Consider the following 19,605-nt stretch of genomic DNA (forward strand, 5'->3'; position numbering starts at 1 on the left):
TTTTCGAAAGGTGGCAAAAATATTTATCTAATGGGCGACTTTAATGTAAACTTACTTACAAAAAAATACCAGTCTTATCATACTTTCATGTCGTTTCTGAATAGTTACGCCCTCTATCAATTAAAAGATAAACCTACCAGAGTTTCCCCGACCTCCGCAATGCTTTTAGATAACATATTCACAAATATTGTAAGAGAAGATTTCCAAAGTGGTATTTTATACTCTGATATATCAGATCACCTTCCTATTTTTACAATATCAAGAAAAAACACAAGGGAAACGATGTGAATCTAATGAATACTTTAATAGACAATATTCAATCGAAAACATAAACTCCCTTAAAATCGATCTTATAAAAGAAACCTAGTCAGATATATTTCAAGAAACACATGATGTGAACATAGCATATGATAAAAATATACCTTGTTTGCTCAAAAAGAAAAGAAAAAATAATATTCATAATCCTTGGATTACTAATGCGATAATGAATTATATCCGAAAAAAGAACCGATTATATAAGTGGATTATACGCAATCCTATACCGTCCAACATAACATATTTAAGGCTTATCGTAATAAACTAACAGCCGTTATTAGAGCATCACGCAAAATGTATTATACAAATAAACTTAAGAGTGTCGGGAAATATGACTGCTACCTGGTCCATCTTAAACAATATCTTAGGTAGGGGTAAAAGAACAGAATTCACAAAAGAAAATGTACTCTGAAAAAGAAAAGACATGCACGTGACCCATAGAAAATTGTAAACATCTTAAACAAATATTTTGTAAACATAGGGCCAACGTTATCAAAAACTTTTATAACCAATGAGCACTCTTTTGAAGATTTTTTTACATGAACGAGCTGAAAAATCGATATTTTTCAAACCCGTAACACCACATAAAGTTATATCCATCGTAAAATCCCTTAAAAATACAAAAACTTGTGGTCATGACGATATTAACTCATTTATCTTAAAACAAATAATTGTCTTTATAGCCGATCAACTATGTCATATTTTCAATTTTCAAATAGCACGTGTCGTACCAATATTAAAAAAGGGAAATCGGATCCAATGTGAAAATTACCGACCAATATCTATCTTACCCTCTTTATCTAAAATCTTAGAAAGAATATTCCATAACCAGGTATATAATTTTTTTTTAACAAAAACAAATTACTTTGCACCGCCCAATATGGTTTTAGGAGACGACATTCAACTGAATTAGTAGTTTTGGACTTACACGATAGAATAACTAAATCCCTTGCAAAAAAACAATATATAACTGGATTATTTTTGGACCTTTCAAAAGCGTTCGACACACTCGATCACTCAATTTTAATACATAAACTTGAATGTTATGGTATAAGGGGTACGCCTCTTGCATGGTTTAAAGATTATTTTAAAAATAGAATTCAATACACTGAGGTCGACTTACCTAAATCACAAATTTTAGAGCTCCAGTGTGGCGTCCCACAAGGATCCATACTTGGGCCGCTTCTTTTTATGACATATATATATGAACGACATTGTAAAGTCTTCTGAAATGCTTAGCTACTATGTGTTATTTGCAGATGATACGACACTTCTATATTTTCATCATGATTTTAATAAAATGATCGTCACTATCAATGTAGAATTACGTAAACTAACTAACTGGCTACAATGTAATAAGTTATCTCTCAACCTCAGTAAAACAAATTATATTATATTTCACAACCCAAACAAAAAGATTATGGAAGACCAGTGCCAAATCTTAATAGACAATACCCTAATTGAAAGGAAAACTAATGTTAAATTTCTTGGTGTTATTCTCGATCAACATTTAAACTGGAATTTGCATTTTCAGCATCTAAGAACTCATATTTCTAGAATTATTGGTATGTTTAAACTTAAAGATACGTTAGTGCCAAAGTATATTACATTATTGTACAATTCTTTCATATTATCATATTTATCTTATGCTAATAATGCGTGGGGTTGTGGAACCAAAAGAAATGTTTATTCCTTATTGTTACTTCAGAAAAGAGCCATAAGTATTTGCACAGGTTCTCCTTACTTAGCCCATACTGATCCAATTTAAAAAAAACTGGGCATATTCAATATCTTACAAACTGCAAATTTCATGTTCATATGCTAATCACTTGGTTCCAATCAATTTTAATTCAATGTTTATACGCAATACCCAGATTCATGAACACAATACCAGAGGTTCCAACAATTTTCATCTCAGTAAACTTGCCTACAAATCCATTAGACATAGAGGACCCAATGTCTGGTACTCACTGCCTCGTAAAAAAAAAAAGAATGTTCTTAGCTTTATTCTTTTAAACGTAAGCTAACAAACATATTATATCGTCATATGACTCATAATTCATTTTCTTAAAGTGTATTCAGATCATTTATATATTGTTACACACTGGTTTCCAGTTCCCGATGGGGGAGGGGGGGGGGTAGGACATCCGTACTTTTTTTCATGTCATCATTTTAACCTATCTATGACTCGCCATGATGGCACTCGGGGTCTGCCTCGTCAAGACCTTTCAATCTTTTGCAGTCTCCCAAATTTCATTTTGTATTTATGTATGTTAAATTGCTTTGTTACCAATTATGTACTTCTCTGATATTGTATCTTGTGTTTTTTATTGAATGGAATTTGAATAAATTGAATTGAAAAAAATTGAATTCAAGTGAAAAATGAAAAGTCCAATGCCATTTCGTCTATTGACTATGTCGTCTAATGCTGTTTAGTCCAATATCATTTTGCTCAATAACCATTTCGTCCAATAGCCAGTTATATAGTCTAAGAGCCATTTCGTCCGAAAGCCACTTCATCTTAGAGTCATTTCGTCCAAAGGCCACTTTGTCTAAGAGCCATTTCGTCCAATAGCCACTTGTGAAAATAATTGACTTTCCCAATGTCAGATATGCATTGTACATTAATTTTCTCTTCAGATCCCAAAATTTTATTGTTTTCCTAAAATTATTTCTCGCTTGTCATTTGTTTTAAATGCAAAAAAAATACAAATAAAACAAACAAATCAATAACAAACAAGATTACAATTCCATGGATTACAAACACATAAATACTAATAATTTCATGTCCAAATAACTTGCGCAAGAAAGAGAGAGAGAGAGGAAGGGAGAAGGGGAGAGAGCAATTGACCAATACTACCCCCAACAATATTCAAAACAAATGATATATTCAAAACAAAAATTTAGCCCCTCAAAAACATTAATTATTTAATGAACATTACTTTGCCCAATATCATCGGTTTTTATTTTGGCATCAGAGACAAAGAAATCAAATGAGGCTAAACAAAATAATGGAATCTCCAATATTTGATTACATTCATTGGATAACTCTGAAAAAACATAAAACGTAAACGGACTCGGGGAGAAATTAAAGATAATAAATGTATTTTGTTTTGTTGTTCTTAAATATTACAAGAGTTAAGCTTCGGGGATGCAGAGATATGACTCAAATTTAAATGTCAAATTCGCAACAGCATGAGCCTTGGTTTCACATTACTAAACGGACATATAGTTCACATGATTTAATATTCATGAGGAGAATAAATTGCAGCACCAAAAGTGATCAAACTTGAGAAAACTGGCCATAAGCTGAATGCGTCGAAGATACGGTTATTAAAATCAGGTCAATAAATCGCTATTTGCGTCTTAATAATAATTGTTCATCCTATATTGTGGTGTGTTTCTTTTTCTTTTTACCGGGGGCGGGCATTCATCCCCTGGATCTGCGCCTGTCCCCAGTAACGGTTATTAGACCAAGTGAGAATTTGATCAAGGGTATTTGACGAACTGTCAATTGGACCAACTGGCAATGGCGTTAGACGAACTGGATATTGGACGAAATGGCTTTTAGAAGAAGTGGCTTTGCACTAAGTGGCTCTTAGACTTACCAGCTTTTAAACGAAATGACTATTGAACGAAATGATACTGGACCAAACGGCATTAGACGACGTCATTGGACGAAATGGCATGACGTGGAGCCCCCCCCCCCCCCACACACACACACACAGACAGACAGGCAAATATACTACCCCAGACTTTGTCTCCAACCCAATACCATAAGTATCAAACGTAAATCAGGTTTTAAGGTTGTTACCAAAAATGTGCATAGTATAACTGCACACACAAAAAAAAAAACTGTCAGGCTATGGTGCACTATCGGCACATTTTGTAACAAATTTCTTTTTACCAACATGTGCCGGAACACTGTTCTCTTTCCATTTTCTATCATCGTTATTACAAGTAAGAATTTGTTCATTTTTTATATTTTTATATTTTCATATTACTTAATCACATAAACAGATATGTATCAAGAGTTTAAATAATCATGCATACCCGGGCATGCAAACAGGTTATATATCCACAAGCATTAGACAAAAATACGCAGGAAAATTGGTTGACATTCATGAACAATTACCCTTAGTGAGAGATGAATTCAAAACAGTTTGTAAACAAGCGCCAAATATAGGCTACTATCAAGAAAAACCGAAAAGGGCCTATAGTCATAATAATAGAATATAAGAAATCAAAAGTTGATCATCACAAAAACCTAAATCTGCTAGTAAGACAATGAATCATCATCAGAGTGGCAACTCTCTAATGAGGACTTGGCAAGCCAATGTTGCAGTACTCCCAGTTACTCTCAGTTTCCGCTATGTAGCACCAGACAAAGGCGGAACTGTCAGGATTGCGGCAATAGTTGTGGTCCCCGAGCCCTGCATCGGGGTAGTTCTCTGGTCTTATTCCAGTAAATGGCATTTCAGAAGTCCAGTTCAAGCATTCGTATCCAGACCTCGTGGTTGACATGGTGCCACGGTAGTCCTTGCCGGTGATCTCTTCATAGTATTCGGCTGTCGCATGGGTGGCTGAATATAATGAAATTCAATGTATACCAAATCACAATTAACAATTTAATACAGTATACAAAAGCCATTATCAAAATATCCCTGCTTGAGGTTCAATATTTTCACAGATTTGAAGTTTTATAGGAAAAATGTATCACCTTCAAAATAATGATAAAGCGATTTGAAATTATTACTCTGATTGCAAGTTCACAAAAAGCAAAGGATCCTACATTGATGCAATCTGTAATATTCAACACTCGACCTGCCACTAATTGCTATGTCCTTGAAAAGATCCTGCACTGATCTAATCATCACACTTCGATGGTATCGGATATCGCTCTTTCCCCCTAAATACCATTAAAAAACATTTCCTTTACAGTTATAAGTACCAAACATTCCTATGAAAAAAAAATCGATTGATCTGTCTTCATGTAGTCATCAATCGTCATCACTTAATCTCTGAATCAGGGCAAGATTCTTCAAACCCCTTCAAACTCAACTTGAGCGTTTCTTCAACTTTCAGCTCAAGTTCCTATAATCTGACATCATAAAATCTTAAAACGAGGGTCCATATTCAAAACAACACTTTTCACTATCGATTAATTGGTCAGTCATCTTCATAATTAATGTATGTATCTCCAATTCCAAATGTCAAGGCTTTTTGATGTTTGATAAGCAATTTCGAATTTTAAGAAGAGTCTCCTGCTTTTTCTCTCACTGTTCTTTCTCTAAAAACTTATCTGTCTGACAATCCGTTGGCTGAAGACGTCCATCAAAGTCATTGCTTTGTATCATTGGCCTAACACAATAATTTGGCCAATATCCTAATAAAATCGACCCGACCTTGCATGTTCCGATCCAGGATATTATCCGATCTTCGAATATCTCATTCTTGGAACCATCGAAGGCTTCTTCAATATGCATAAAACAGCAGAAAATCTGCTTAATCTGACCTCATATATACAACCTTCTAAAAGCTTCAGCCAATATCGGCCAAGACAGGCTGATTTTTAAGTTAAAAATAAAATTGAATCAAGATGGGTAATAAAATGTCGACTGCCTCAAAGTGCAATTTGTGTGCTTCACAAAGTCTCAAAGATACAATGCCCAGAAAACTACTGGAAAGCTAATGAGGTGTCCTTCCGATTTTACAATACCCCAAAACTATCAGCTGCCAAAAAAGAAAGACTCACTGCACTAAAAAGGGCCTATGTAGATACAAGGTTACTATCCTAGAAACAACACACAATAATTATGTAGATTAGCAAAAGAATCTCCCATACATTTCTCTCATATCATCAAAGCTTGAGATCCTCTCATTGTCTCTGAAAAATCTGGCTAAGGAGTGAAACAAGATTAGCAAGCTTTACTGGGGAAAATAAATGAAATAAAATCAATGCATTTTCAAAATGTTACATCGGTAAGTTTAGTTATTATAGTTTCTTTTTTTTCAAAGTTATGGGTAAAGGTTGTTTATAATGCACCAAAGAAATGCTATTCGCTGTCAGTTACTTGAAGCACAAGACTAATAGGAGTGTTGGGAGTAGTAATGGAATTTGTTTTATAATCATTGTCACTGCTTCCGAATTCATGGTTTGTTTGTTCGTTTTATTTTTGCGTTTTGTTTGTTCGTTTGATTTTTGTTGCCGTTTCTCAATTCTCAAAGTGTGCTAAATCGCAAGCGGGATTTACCCAAAGAAATCTGCATAAAACATGGTTTCAAACTGCGGATCCAAAGGCATTTTGAATCCAGGCCGTTATGCTCATTATCAACTTTATTATTACTACTACTAATAACATTAAAAAAATAAAATAAAAAAAAACAGATATGCTTACCCGCGCATTGTGGACTGAAATCACCAATAGCACAATATTCCCATTCCCATTCGTCTGCAGTGAAACACCATGCTGTGAAGGTTGTGTCCGGGTTTCTGCAGTGGTTGTGGTCTCCAAGGCCTGCATCCGGAAAGACCTCCGTTATGGATTTAAACAATTCTAGAGATGTCCACGACAGGCACGTTTTACCGCTCAAAGTTACGGATAGATCCCCTCTATAATTCATGCCATCAGGATCATCCGTACATGCCGCTGTAATGGATTAAAAAATAGTTGAGGGAGGTGTCGGTAAGAGGGTAGTTTTGATTTGAAGGAGTAACACTTTTACCGCGCGTTACATAGAGGACATTATTATGGAGCCGTTGCCATAGTAAGCATCCTTGGAAGACGGCTCATTTAACAGCCAATCACAATCAGGATTCAATTTCTATGCAATGTGGTGAGTAGTTGAATTACTTGCTTTTGATTTTCAGTAACTGACTCCAGCTACCAGCATAATAAAAATATATATTCACAAAATAAAACAAAAATAATGAATAAGCTGAGCATGAGGTTAAAGAATATGTTACGAAGGTAGAACAAAATGGAAAATATATACATTCCCGAAAAAAATGATGTACATTTGTTGAAACAGGGAATTGTTGGCCTAGCTAGCCATATGTTAAGGTATATGAAAATTGTAGGCATTCTTCAGGCATACCTTTTTTTCTGTGTTGAGACCCAACAAGGCCATATTATGATTACGCCGAAACAGACCCTTATTTTACTGGAGGGTCAAATTGACAACCCCACCCCCTCTATGTATTTCGTGTCTCCGCGCGAAATTCTCTGACCTCACCGCTCGCTGCCTTCTTTATTGCGCATATTATTTTGAAACCAACAAAGGGGGTTTGAATAAAGAGAGAAAAATAAAACGGCATAATCATGAAAATGCTGACAATTGGAGCGTTTTGATCCAGTGGATCAGTCTCTGGACTTTGAAAGAGATGGTCTTGGGTTCAAATCCTAGCCGTAACGTAATCTCACCCAGGTGAGGTGAATGTGTATCGGCGGAAAGTTATTCCTCAAAAAGCTGAAAGCACTGGTCAAGAATCAATGTGTATCGGCAGAAAGTAATTCCTCAACAAAAAAAAATGTGCACACCGGAATCAGTAGACCAGCTTAGCAGGGGTAGGAGCGCCTTGAGCACCTAGGAAGGTGGATATAACGTTACGTGTGCTATACAAATATCCTTTACCATTATTTTTTTTTTTTTTGTATTAGTATTATTTTTAATCTTTTCTTCGAAATAGGATGTAAAATGACGGAGTTATGAAAATTTAAAGTTTTTGTTCAATAAACTTTTTGCTGGGGTCGCCTTGCCCTTTGAGGTAGTCGTCACTCTGGGAAATGATCCAAACATCTTCATTATTATTATTTGAAAAAAAAATGATTTAGAGCATGTAGAAACTAGTATATATATTTTTTTTCAAATACTTACGATTGCTCGATACGAAGTAGAAGGTAGTAGTAAGTGCAAAAAGCCGGAAAATGCTGTCCATGTTCAATTTTTCTTCTTACAGTCAAAAGAGAGCTTTGAAAACAATATAAAATTAAAAGTTCATTACCTTTCTATTGAACTGAAAAAAGGTTGACAAATAAAAAAATAAAAACTTGTAAAATTTTAAAGAGTTTTCAACAATGAAGGAAGTCCAGCCATTTTATTTGATTTAATCGAATGTCCCTATTATGAAGAAACAAAGAACAATTTTGTCAACTATTAACATTGTAGGGCCTATGCTATAAAAAAATCTCTGTGGAAAACTATTGCCTTTTATATGTATATTTCATAGGCGGATCCAGCTTTTGGCGAAAGGGGGGGGGGCGTACTGCCGAGCGGCGCACATATTTTTGCACTTCACCGGCGCCATAAAAGAAAATGTTGAAAAAGGGGTAAAGTCTGACCCTGTCAAATGCTCTTTTCAAAATGTAGGATTTCCAGTCATGCCATTTTGCATGACCACACGCAGATAATATTTCCGGGGGGGGGGGGGGCAAGACTCGAACATATTTTTGAAAAAAAAACGATAGAGTAAACGAACCGAGCTGCTCAATGGGGCGATTTTTTTTACAAGTGTAATTAAAGTATTTGGTGCACATCTCACATTTGCACGTTTTTCATAGTTTTCATGAAAATGTTAAGGAAAAAATGTGTTTTCACAACAGCTGATCGGGAATTTGCCCCCCCCCCGTTCCCCCTTGCTGCGTACGACCATTCCCTGAAGTCCACGTAAACATATCTCATTATAACAGAAAATATACATCAATCTTTCTAAAACATATATAGAGAGAGATTGAAAAACTTATTAAAGAAAGAAACAAGCAAAAAGTAACACAAATTATGCATGTTATGTGCGATTTCAAAATCTCGTGTACTAACCCTTTATTGCGATGAGGCCAATACTTTTGTATATTAATTGAGATACAAGTTTTTTTAACTATATATATATGCAATGATACCACATCATGAATCATTTGGAATACATCACAAATCCAGGTTTATATATTATTCAATTTTCATGTACATGATGTATAGGCCTATATACAGAATTTGGTATTGATATATATATATATTATGGTGATGCTTTCACTAAATCTAATGCAATTTGTAATGATGAGTAATTTTATCTAATTACTTTGATGAAACTGGATATAATGCTTGTGACCTGAACTCAGAAAGAGATCCTTAAAGACAGAGCTTTGGAAATAGTTCTCCAGTTTTACAGGTATCGTTATCTTTGTTTTTGAATTCTTGTCCGGTCCCGATTTAGATATAGGTGGCGCTGATTATCCTTGATCGGCGCCGGTTAAGAACTCAGGCAGCGCAGATTTTTCTTTACCGGCGCCGATTTATAAAAGATTATTCTTGCCCGGCGCCGATTTAGATTTAGGTGGAGCTGATTATTCTTGATCGGTGCCGATTTAGGTTTAGGTGGCGCTGATTATCCTTGATCGGCGCCGGTTAAGAACTCAGGCAGCGCCGATTTTTCTTTACCGGCGCCGATTTATAACCAGATGTCGCCGATTATTCTTGTCCGGTGCCGATTTATAACCAGATGTCGCCGATTTAGATTTAGGTGGCGCTGATTATCCTTGATCGGCGCCGGTTAAGACTCTGGCAGTGCCGATTTTAACCAAATGGCGCTGATTATTCTTGTCCGGCGCCGATTTAGATTTAGGTGGCGCTGATTATTCTTGATTGGCGCCAGTTATATGCAGGCAGCGCACTGCTGATTATTTTTAACCGGCGAAGTTGTTGGGAAAAGGGTAGTTCAAAGAAAAGATAAGGATGATGATATGATTGTGCTTTGCTGGGGGATAGTCTTTTACTGTTGCTAATATATCAGTGTATAATTTTTTTAAGCGGCGCCTTTTCTTTCCTTTATTTTTATTTTTTTAAGCGGCGTTATTTCTTTCTTTTACTTTTATTTTATTTTTGCTTCGGCGCCGCTCAAATATTAGGGGGGGGGGGCGTGCGCCCCCTGTGCCCCCCTGGATCCGCCACTGTATTTTTGAAAATAACTTACTTATGGAGAGTGATAACACGCATTATTAGTATGATGCCGATATTGTATTTGCAAGACTCATCACTCTACATCAGGCGCGCCGGAACACTTTCAGTTTTTTTTTTTTTTTTTTTTTTTTTTGGGGGGGGGGTGGGGGCAAAATCCTGAAGAGGGCACAATATTTTTGACAGCGTGAGGTACCGAAGCGATCGAGCGGGAGAGGGTGTGGGACCCCGGCCACGGTAAGGACTTTGTGTAAAAATGGAGTATAAAAGTTGCGTTTCTAAGAGCAATCAAAAAATATATTTCTTGAGAATTAAACATAGAATTCACTACGAAAGACTATACTCATAATTTATGAGAACCTATGAAATCTACGCGCAAAACAATCGCTTCGGAATGTGGTTTTCATGTCTGATCAATTAAATTACGTATTGCGCTTATATTGACTCAAAATTCCAGAAATTACATTTTTCATGCAATATCCTTTCAGAAACATTTAGTTATGTACATTTACATACACAGACGACGCGAGAGAGCACAATCATCATAAGTTTCAAGTAATTCCTGTCAGAACAAGGAGTGTATTAAGCAGAAGAAGCGTAACAACAGAAACAAAAGAAATTATAATGAATGTCTTTTCAAATTCAAAATGCCATACTGTTCTGACGTGGCAGACGTCGATAAGCACTTAAATCCCCATTCTATGCAAATCATTTCTGACATCAGCATTGATTATCCATGCATGGGCAATACGTTTCATATTTTGTAACTGGAGGAAAAAGAAATATGACAAGCTTAATTGTCTAACAATTTAAAAATCATTAAAGTTTAAAACATTACTCGATTTATGTGTTTCCTTTTGCATGTTTTGTATGGCTGGGAAGCACTTTTGGATGACTCCTTCAAAATCTTCTTTTTTCTTTACATATTTTCTGGGGAAAATGTGACCATAACAAATTCAAGGAAATATTCATTTGTAAATAATCATTAACCGATTAACAAACTACCGCAGTTCATAATGTACATTATGTAACATTATTGAGAAAAAAACAATTACATTCAAATAGCGGATGTGGAGTTTTCGAAAAAGTGGATAGAGGAAAAAGTGAAATTGATAGGGGAGGAAGTGGACAGTTGATAGTCAAGTATTTTTTTTGTTTAAATGAGCGTAGTCCTGAAAAAGACATTAAACCAGAAAAGGTTGAAGAGTTGAAGAGGCTTGAGTAGTTGATAGATGAGTACTCCTGCTCTGCACTCCATTCGCCAACTCAAGCTAGCATCTTCTCATTTATCCAATAATCCAACTACTCAAGCCTCTTTAACTCTTTAACCTTTTCTGTTTTACAGTCATTTTCAGAACTACACACATTTTCAAGAAATATTAATCTAGGACCTACTCTCAATCTTCCAATTTCTCTTCTATCAATTTTACTTCTGTTATGTGATGATAAGACCTATCTCACATATTCAATAATATATCAATACACAATCAATACTTCTACAGGAAGTATTACTCATCCTTCTTCCAGCTAAACTTCTGACGCACAAAATTTTATTGGTTTCTTATCCACTACATTTCATGTTCTCCCTAAAAGGTCAACTCCCACAATTCAGAGTAAAGTTATGACGTACATATTGTTTTGGTCAAGCGTCCAAGGTTGACCAACACCTGTTTGGTTGTAAAAGAGTCTAGACCAGACCAATATAAAAGGGGTTCACTTCTGAACCCAAATCAGATTACTTTAGAGATTGCAGATTGGTTTACAGAAAAGAGATAGGAGTTTAGAGCTACAGAAAAGTATACTACATCAATTTGCAACATTTATATTATCTTCATCCTCAGAGTATAGTCACCATCAGACTTACTCATGTACATTGTCATTATCATCAAGTAATCATCTTTAAATAATAAATGTATTTATATGAACTGTACATCCTGCTTCGACTCGTCTCATTTAAGTCTGGTTGAAAATAAAAGCGCATATCGATCCAACCCCAACACAACACTTCTTCGGAAGAAGTAAAATTGATAGGCGAGAAATTGGAAGATTGAGAGTATAGGTCCTAGAGTAATATGCTCGAGTATAGCGTTCACGCACGTTAGGCAGTCTTGTAGCTGAAACTCAGTGAAGGAACTATTTTATTCAAACAATATTTTTATCCCTTATTTATCTCTGTACTGTTGAGGATATCTCAAATGTTACTTGATGAAAATTCACCAAATTTTGCAGTTTTTAAATTGTGCTTGAATTCAACTATTCAGGAATTCATAAGGAGCCATAAAGATGGCTCCTTGTGGAGCAAAAAAATCTACTTTCGAGCAGAGAGGCTGTGGAGCTAAAAATAAAGGCAAGGAGAGTTTTGCTGTGATTGCGAAGATGCTGGACTGGTTTTTTAAAGTGGGTTAACTCATAATGGGCTACAGAAAAGCGACCTGCATGGCCCCACCTCCTTCGAGAGAAAAAGGGATGTGATCAGAAAACAAAAATGAATTTTGCAGGTAAACAAGAAAACCAAGCTTTGATGAGGGATAAGGTTGGCAAGGAGAGCGAAAATTGGCAAATTGTTAAACAAAAGTGACAGAGACAATAATCTTTAGGTATGTCTTGCTTTAATTGTCTTGAATAAAAATTTATTCATTGAAATGCCACTTTATAATACAGGATTATGGCGAGGGACATCAATTATGACACACGCTATATACAAATATGTATGTAATCATTTTATTAATATCATCATTCACATTTCTACTTCTTTATTAATTTATAGCACATTGTCCTTTGTTGTCAGATTTCCTTGTTTGTTTATAAATGTGCACTATTAGCAAAGTAGTAGAAAATGACAATTATGATTAAAAAAATGATGATACTATATATTAAGGAGTATTAGAAATTACAATTCTAAATTTATAATAATGATAAAATACGAACGGCAAAGACAATATTATCAACAATAATGATGATTATACAAACTAGGTTAATTACGATAAATTCGAATACCTTTAAGTAACTATAAGTTTAACTTGGGCTATAATATTGTATTTTGTATGTGCTTACAGTCCTGATGAAGATCACTAATAAATGAGGACATAGAAGCTACGATCGCCTCATAGCCAATTTTTTCCATGAATTATATATATATATATATATATATATATATATATATATATATATATATATATATATATATATATATGTATATATATATGTATATATATATATATATACACACATATATATATATATATTTATATTTATATATATATATATATATTTATATGAACATGACTTTTGAATTTATATACAATGCCTCCTTTTTCATTAAAGCGTGAATGGATACTACAGGAATGAAATAAAACGATTCGTAATTTAAAGGAGCACGCTTTAATTAATATGTATAATACTTGTGATTCACATGCTCTTTCCAAATAAACCAGTAGATAGATGAGTCACTCATTCAAATTGCTAGTAATGGAAGGTGGTGAAATTTGAAGGGAAAAATAAAAGAAGTCAACATATCTTTATACAAATTATTAGGTTCATCAGGATTGTGATATTCTATGTGTATAACGAACTATATAAAGTACTTTAAAAATACTTTAAAGCAATATGGCTGTGACAAAGCCATGACTGGTAAGTGGAGCGGCAAGAAATATTATAGTATACAGCAGAGATATAGAAAGGACTTACTGCGATGAGGACTCTAGAACTCTGGCGATTTGCTCTCCGTTACTGCTTGATGTGCCAATGTCTGCTGGATCTTCCTGTGTTTTGAAAAGGTGGATGCCAACATTTATAACAATCAAATCAGATTGCATCCCCAGAGTATATCAAACTTTGAATTTTGATTGGATCAAAGAGCAGTATAATTTGTCTACCAAGGTCATGGATGATCAATTGACATTTAACCAATCAGGTGTATGGATGAGATTTTGTCTGGTTTAAATGGAACCAAGCCCCGCCCAAATTCAGAAGGATACGTGGCCACAGGTAGGATGATAGATTATGATTGGTTGAAGGAAGGATTCGAGTCCCGCTCTTTCATGGAAGGCCGATCATATATCTTTTTTTCATCTATAGAGCCACCTCCCATGGAGTCGCAATCACCTCCGTGTATATACTTCTATGCAAACCGGGACTATAGAACATAAAATAAAAATGTTCCTGGTGCCATGGCTGCTGATCGAGTCCCGCCTTGCGTCTTGAATGTAGCTACGTGTTATGAATAGCATTCAACATTTTACTCTTATATCGCATTGGTCTGCGATAAACACCTGTATGAATGTAGAATCCCTATGCCATGTGATTGTGTAGCAATCTAGGTGAAAGGGCTTGATAGAAAATGTAAAATTGTAGAAAGGATTTGTTTTTCTTGTATAACCAGGGCCGTCGCTAACTCTCGTCGGTAAATCTGCGCGGCCGTCGGGTATAAAAATGAAGAAAAGGGGGGAGAGAGAGAGGGAAAAAGAACACTTCCAAAACTCATTGTCCTGTGACGTCTCTAGGGCCTCCACCCCCCCCCCCCCGGAAAAGCCCTACAGTTTCGCTGAATGGCATAACCAGCAAAAAGCTACTTCGTGCATTATCACCCATTCTCTACAATACGTCAGTGCTCGTCGCCCAGTTATTAAAAAATACCAGGGTCCCGTATACTAACACAAGTTAACTAGCGATTAATCGCTAAATGAAGTGGCCTATAAGACGATCATCGTTGCATAGGCATTTCGCCAGTAGCGTAACAGGCGGGGGGCAGGGGGGTAAGCTGCCCCCCCCCCCCCCGGCGGATTTCACCGGGGGAAAAACGGGGAAAAGAGAAAAGGGAGAAAGACAAAAAGAAAGAAAAAAGAGAAAAAGGACAAAGGAAAGGGAAAGGGAAAGGGAAAAAACTGAAAAGGAAGGGACAGAAAGACGGAACATAAATAGAGAAAATGGAAGTAAAGCGGGAAAAGGAACGAAATAAAATTCAAATTTTGAGAAAGTACAAAATATCCCGAAATACAAATACATTAGCATGATTAGCAAGAGAGAGATATGAAATCAAAAGATATTACTCAATGGCACAGGCAAGAATGGCGGGAAAGTTGGATAAAGACGCAAAAAGAAACGGAAAATGAAGGTAGAGCTAAAAGCTAAATTGAAAAATCAGAATAATTATGAAGAAAAGGGACAAGAAAAAAGAAGAAGTTAATAACACTACCGGGCTGCCGATGATGAAAAAATATTAAGAACTGGAAAAAAAGGTGGATGGCCTATATTATAAGCTTAATTGCTAAATTTTATGCATTAATGGTCGCAATCAGGACAAAAAAAGTACAGCCAAGGGCTAGTTATACATGTAAATATCCCCCATGTCGATCATAAGAGCTTTACGCCTGCTAGATTTACCGTAAAAAGTCTCTCAAAATTTCAAAATCTTTTTATAAAAGGCCAAATTTTTCTGGCTCGCTTCGCTCGCAGGCGACTATTTACAAATTTTTACCACATTCGCTATGTTGTGCTGCCACAAAATATTTTGTTTATTATTTACAACTGCTTTGAAGTTATGTGCTGTGTGTGTACCCGCGGTTTGATAATAAAATGGCCATCTGCAATGTTTAATAATATCACGGGGTTGCGGGGGCAACGGCACCAAGAGGGAGGCACGGGGGTATTTTCCCCCAGTGAGTTGGCCCCCACTTGCTCCCACCCCCCCCCCGAAATTTTGAAGATAAAAAAGATGCGCAGTTAATGTTGTCATAAGCATCCTATTAAACCTGCAAAGTGCTCCAAAACGGCTTTTCGTTCTTTAAGTTTTGAAAATTTTCTCATCCATTCATTGTTAGCTCTGTTAGCTCCCAACTGTGACCCAACATTATATGTCAACGTAAATCTTTCAGGTCATTATATAATATTCAAAATTTCGCCCGCGCTACGCGCTCGCATGTAACTGTTGACTGAGATAAGTAAATTATAAGGCATAAAAATCCAGTGTTCAAGGCAATATGATTCTCGTTTTCATTATTCGTTTAAAGCGAGATACACATCTTGCGTATTCATAATTTTCATAAATCACAAACTATACGCTCGCATCAATAATATTGTTTTATTTCGATAGCCATCCAGTTAATGATAACAAAAAGTGCTTAGAACGTCCAGTTATCATCTCAGGATATCAAAAAATTTCAGCTCGCGCTTCGCGTTCGCATTATTTTGGTGAAATATAATCTTCATGATCCAATATAAACAGCTTGTCCTTATCAGGTCCCTTTTCAAGTCAGTGGTGCCTACATTGAAAAAATTAGCTCACGCGTCTCGCTTGATTTAGTGAAATAGGCAAAATATTGTGCTGCCCTCCAAAAATGTTCTTTTTCCTCCCTTTACGTTAACAAGCCGCCACTGCCCTGGACCCAATCCGCATAGCGGCCCCCAAAAGTTCTACAAACAAGAACAAAAAAGAAAAGATGAAAGGAAAGGAAGATGTTAGATATGATGCTATTTTCTGAATACCTTGTCAAAATCAATCTCAAAGTTAGATTCTCATGAAAAGGTGATTTTGTGATTTTTTCCTCGCTCGCTTCGCTCGCTCTGGACTTAAAGGGGAATCCAACCCAAATTAAAACTTTTTTTTTAAGGAAAAGAAAATTCGGACAAGTTGATAGGTGAAAGTTTGAACAATATTGGACAAACAACAAGAAAGTTATGAATTTTTGAAAGTTGTAAATATTGGTAATCACTATACCCATGGAGACTTCAAATTGGCCGCATATGGGATGTCATAGTGATGTAAGGCAAGGACTACTCTTTCATGTACTCCAATACATATTATGGGTAAAATGTCATTTTTCCTAAAAGTTTTATTTCAAATTATATTTTTCTTTCATGAGGACATAAAATAAAATACTACCTGGGTTATATTTAGATTACTGCCCCAGGGGAATGGGTACTTAGGAGAAAACCACAAATCCCTGATAATAAAGCACATGGCCTATGGGAAAGTTGTCCTTGCCCCTTGTCATATAATTTACTTCCCCAGTTGCCAATTTGAAATCTACATAGTATTAGTGATCTCAATTTTAAAACAGCTATAACTTTCTTATTGCTTGTCTGATTTCTTTCAAACTTTCACCATTCTGTTTAATTCATTTTTCTTCTTCCCATCACAACATTTTATGGCCAAGGCTGGATTTTCCTTTAACTCTGCCGCGCGCGTTATGCTGTGCCCTCTCCTTTTTGTACCTATCACGCATTGAGCTGCTTCGCCCACATGCTCGGGCACAATCATAAAAATCCTGTTCATACCATGATATGACCGGGAAATTTTTGGCTCTTGCCCCCCCCCCCCCCCCCCGACCACCGACCCCTGTTACGCCCCTGCATTTTGCTCAGTAGACTGACTAGAAACCAATCAGAACTGTTCTTTCAAATTAGCGATTAATCGCTAACCTTCGTGTTGCGGGGCCCACTGATTGTCACTGATACACTCAAATAACAATCGCTCGAATGCGATGCTCACTCGGAGAATTCTATTGATGCTGTAACGGACCTTCGGCCTGGGTCTTTTCATCCTGTTTCTTTTGACGGTTTATTTGACCTTCTTTATTATTTTAATGTGGAAATCTCATTCCTTTCTTAATCTCCCTACTATGAGATTAAGTTACCCCTTTCCCTTGTCAGTTACTTCGTTCTCATTTTATGTATGTACATGACTGTAAATACCCTCTGATAGTATCATCTAAATATGTTACATCTGACTTCAGTTTCCTGGTGGAGGGCTGGGCAGGCCGGAGCTCAAAATTTATTTTTACCGAAATGCTATTCTTTGTTAAATCATTTTTATCATAATTTTCATGATAATAATTGGTGTGAATTTTCCTCCAATATCTGTAATATTTTACCATTTTCACACCATACATTCCATTAGTTTTAAAGTTGCATATCTGGGAGCACCTCTACCCACACCTGATGGAACTTTGCACCTTTTCATTCAACAGAGACTTAAAAAAACATTTAATGGTGCCTCACGTCTTACATATTATATGCAAAGTGATTTAATGATAGTATTTGAAAACATCCATTCTTTCTGATGGCTTAGTCGATCAACTCTTGCGAAAATTTGCCACCAAAATGCAAAATGTGTCAAACATACAACCCCTCGACATAGTTCTTCATTACTCAAACGTGTTCAAACGAAAGTAGCTTTCAGACATGTCAGAGTCAGGATACGTAAGCATACCTGCACATATAGCTAAAGTTAGTAAACAATCATTTTTTGAGCATACGGTTGCGAAACAGGAAATGCAATTGTAATTGCATATATCTGCCAAAAGTGCTGAATTTCATTTCAGAATAATTAGTTTTGAAGGTCAACCTAGTTGATGACATGTTTGCTTCGATATATTCATGAAATTGTTTATTGATACTTACAATGACTCTTTTCCTTACATGGAAAATCAGGACAAACGTAAAAGGAATGATAAACCATGGTTTGATAATGAATTAAAGGGGAATCCAACCCATATAAAAACTTGTTTTTATAGGGAAAAGAAAAATCAGACAAGTTGATAGGTGAAACTTTGAACAATATTGGACAAACAACAAGAAAGTTATGAATTTTTTAAAGTTGTAAATATTGGTAATCACTATACTCATGGAGACTTCAAATTGGCCGCATATGGGATGTCATAGTGATGTAAGGCAAGGACTACTCTTCCATGTACTCCAATTCATATTATGGCTAAAATGTCATTTTTCCCAAAAGTTTTATTTCAAATTACATTTTTCTCTCATGAGGACATAAAACAATATACTACCCGAGTTATATTTAGATTACTGCCCCAGGGGAGTGGGTACTAAGCAGTGGCGTAACAGGCGGGGGGGGGGGGGCAGGGGGGGGGGCAAGCTGCCCCCCCTGGCGGATTTCACCGGGAAAATATTTAAAAAAAAGGGGAAAATAAAAAAAAGGGAGGGAGAAAGAAAGGGAAAGGGGGAGGAAAGGGGAAAAGGAAAGGAGGAAAGGGAAAGGGAAAAAGAAAACGAAGATTTTTTTTTTTGAAATGGAAAAGGAAAAAAAGCGGGAAAATGTACGAAAGAAGAACATTCGACAAAGAACAAATCATTCCGTAATAGGCTTATGTAATGCAGTAGCTTGATGGGAAATAAATTAAAATATGACAAAATGACAAACAATAGCGGGAAACGAAGGAAGAATGGAATTAGTCAAAAGCTAAATTAGAAAACAAACAAAAGGGACAAGAAAAAAAAAATAACACGACCGGGCTGCCGAGGATTGAAAATAAAGAGCGGGAAGAAAGATGAACTGCACGCAACATTGTGCTATAAGCTTGCTAAATTTTATGCAAAGCAGTA

At 35.9% G+C, this 19,605-nt stretch overlaps 1 protein-coding gene across 1 annotated transcript; it reads right to left on the bottom strand.

Annotated features, from left to right (window-relative positions):
* Positions 1-286: 286 nt before the first annotated feature.
* Positions 287-14,028, bottom strand: LOC129284274 (plasminogen-like). Its single transcript, XM_064109732.1, has 4 exons — positions 13,951-14,028; positions 8,194-8,286; positions 6,714-6,965; positions 287-4,898 (listed from the first exon to the last, which is right to left on the bottom strand). The coding sequence occupies exons 2-4, from the start codon at positions 8,252-8,254 to the stop codon at positions 4,630-4,632; spliced, it is 582 nt and encodes a 193-aa protein (XP_063965802.1). The 5' UTR covers positions 8,255-8,286; positions 13,951-14,028; the 3' UTR covers positions 287-4,629.
* Positions 14,029-19,605: the final 5,577 nt, after the last annotated feature.

The sequence above is a fragment of the Lytechinus pictus genome, chromosome 1 (assembly GCF_037042905.1).
Source record: "Lytechinus pictus isolate F3 Inbred chromosome 1, Lp3.0, whole genome shotgun sequence".
Taxonomy (NCBI): Eukaryota; Metazoa; Echinodermata; class Echinoidea; order Temnopleuroida; family Toxopneustidae; genus Lytechinus; species Lytechinus pictus.

Excerpts from the sequence above, each read along its gene's own strand:
- LOC129284274 (XM_064109732.1), bottom strand. The coding sequence starts at position 8,254 with ATGGACAGCATTTTCCGGCTTTTTGCACTTACTACTACCTTCTACTTC. Across the intron at positions 6,966-8,193 it reads CTACTTCGTATCGAGCAATC|CGGCATGTACGGATGATCCT; the intron begins GTAAGTATTTGA and ends AATCCATTACAG. Across the intron at positions 4,899-6,713 it reads TTTCAGTCCACAATGCGCGG|CCACCCATGCGACAGCCGAA; the intron begins GTAAGCATATCT and ends CATTATATTCAG.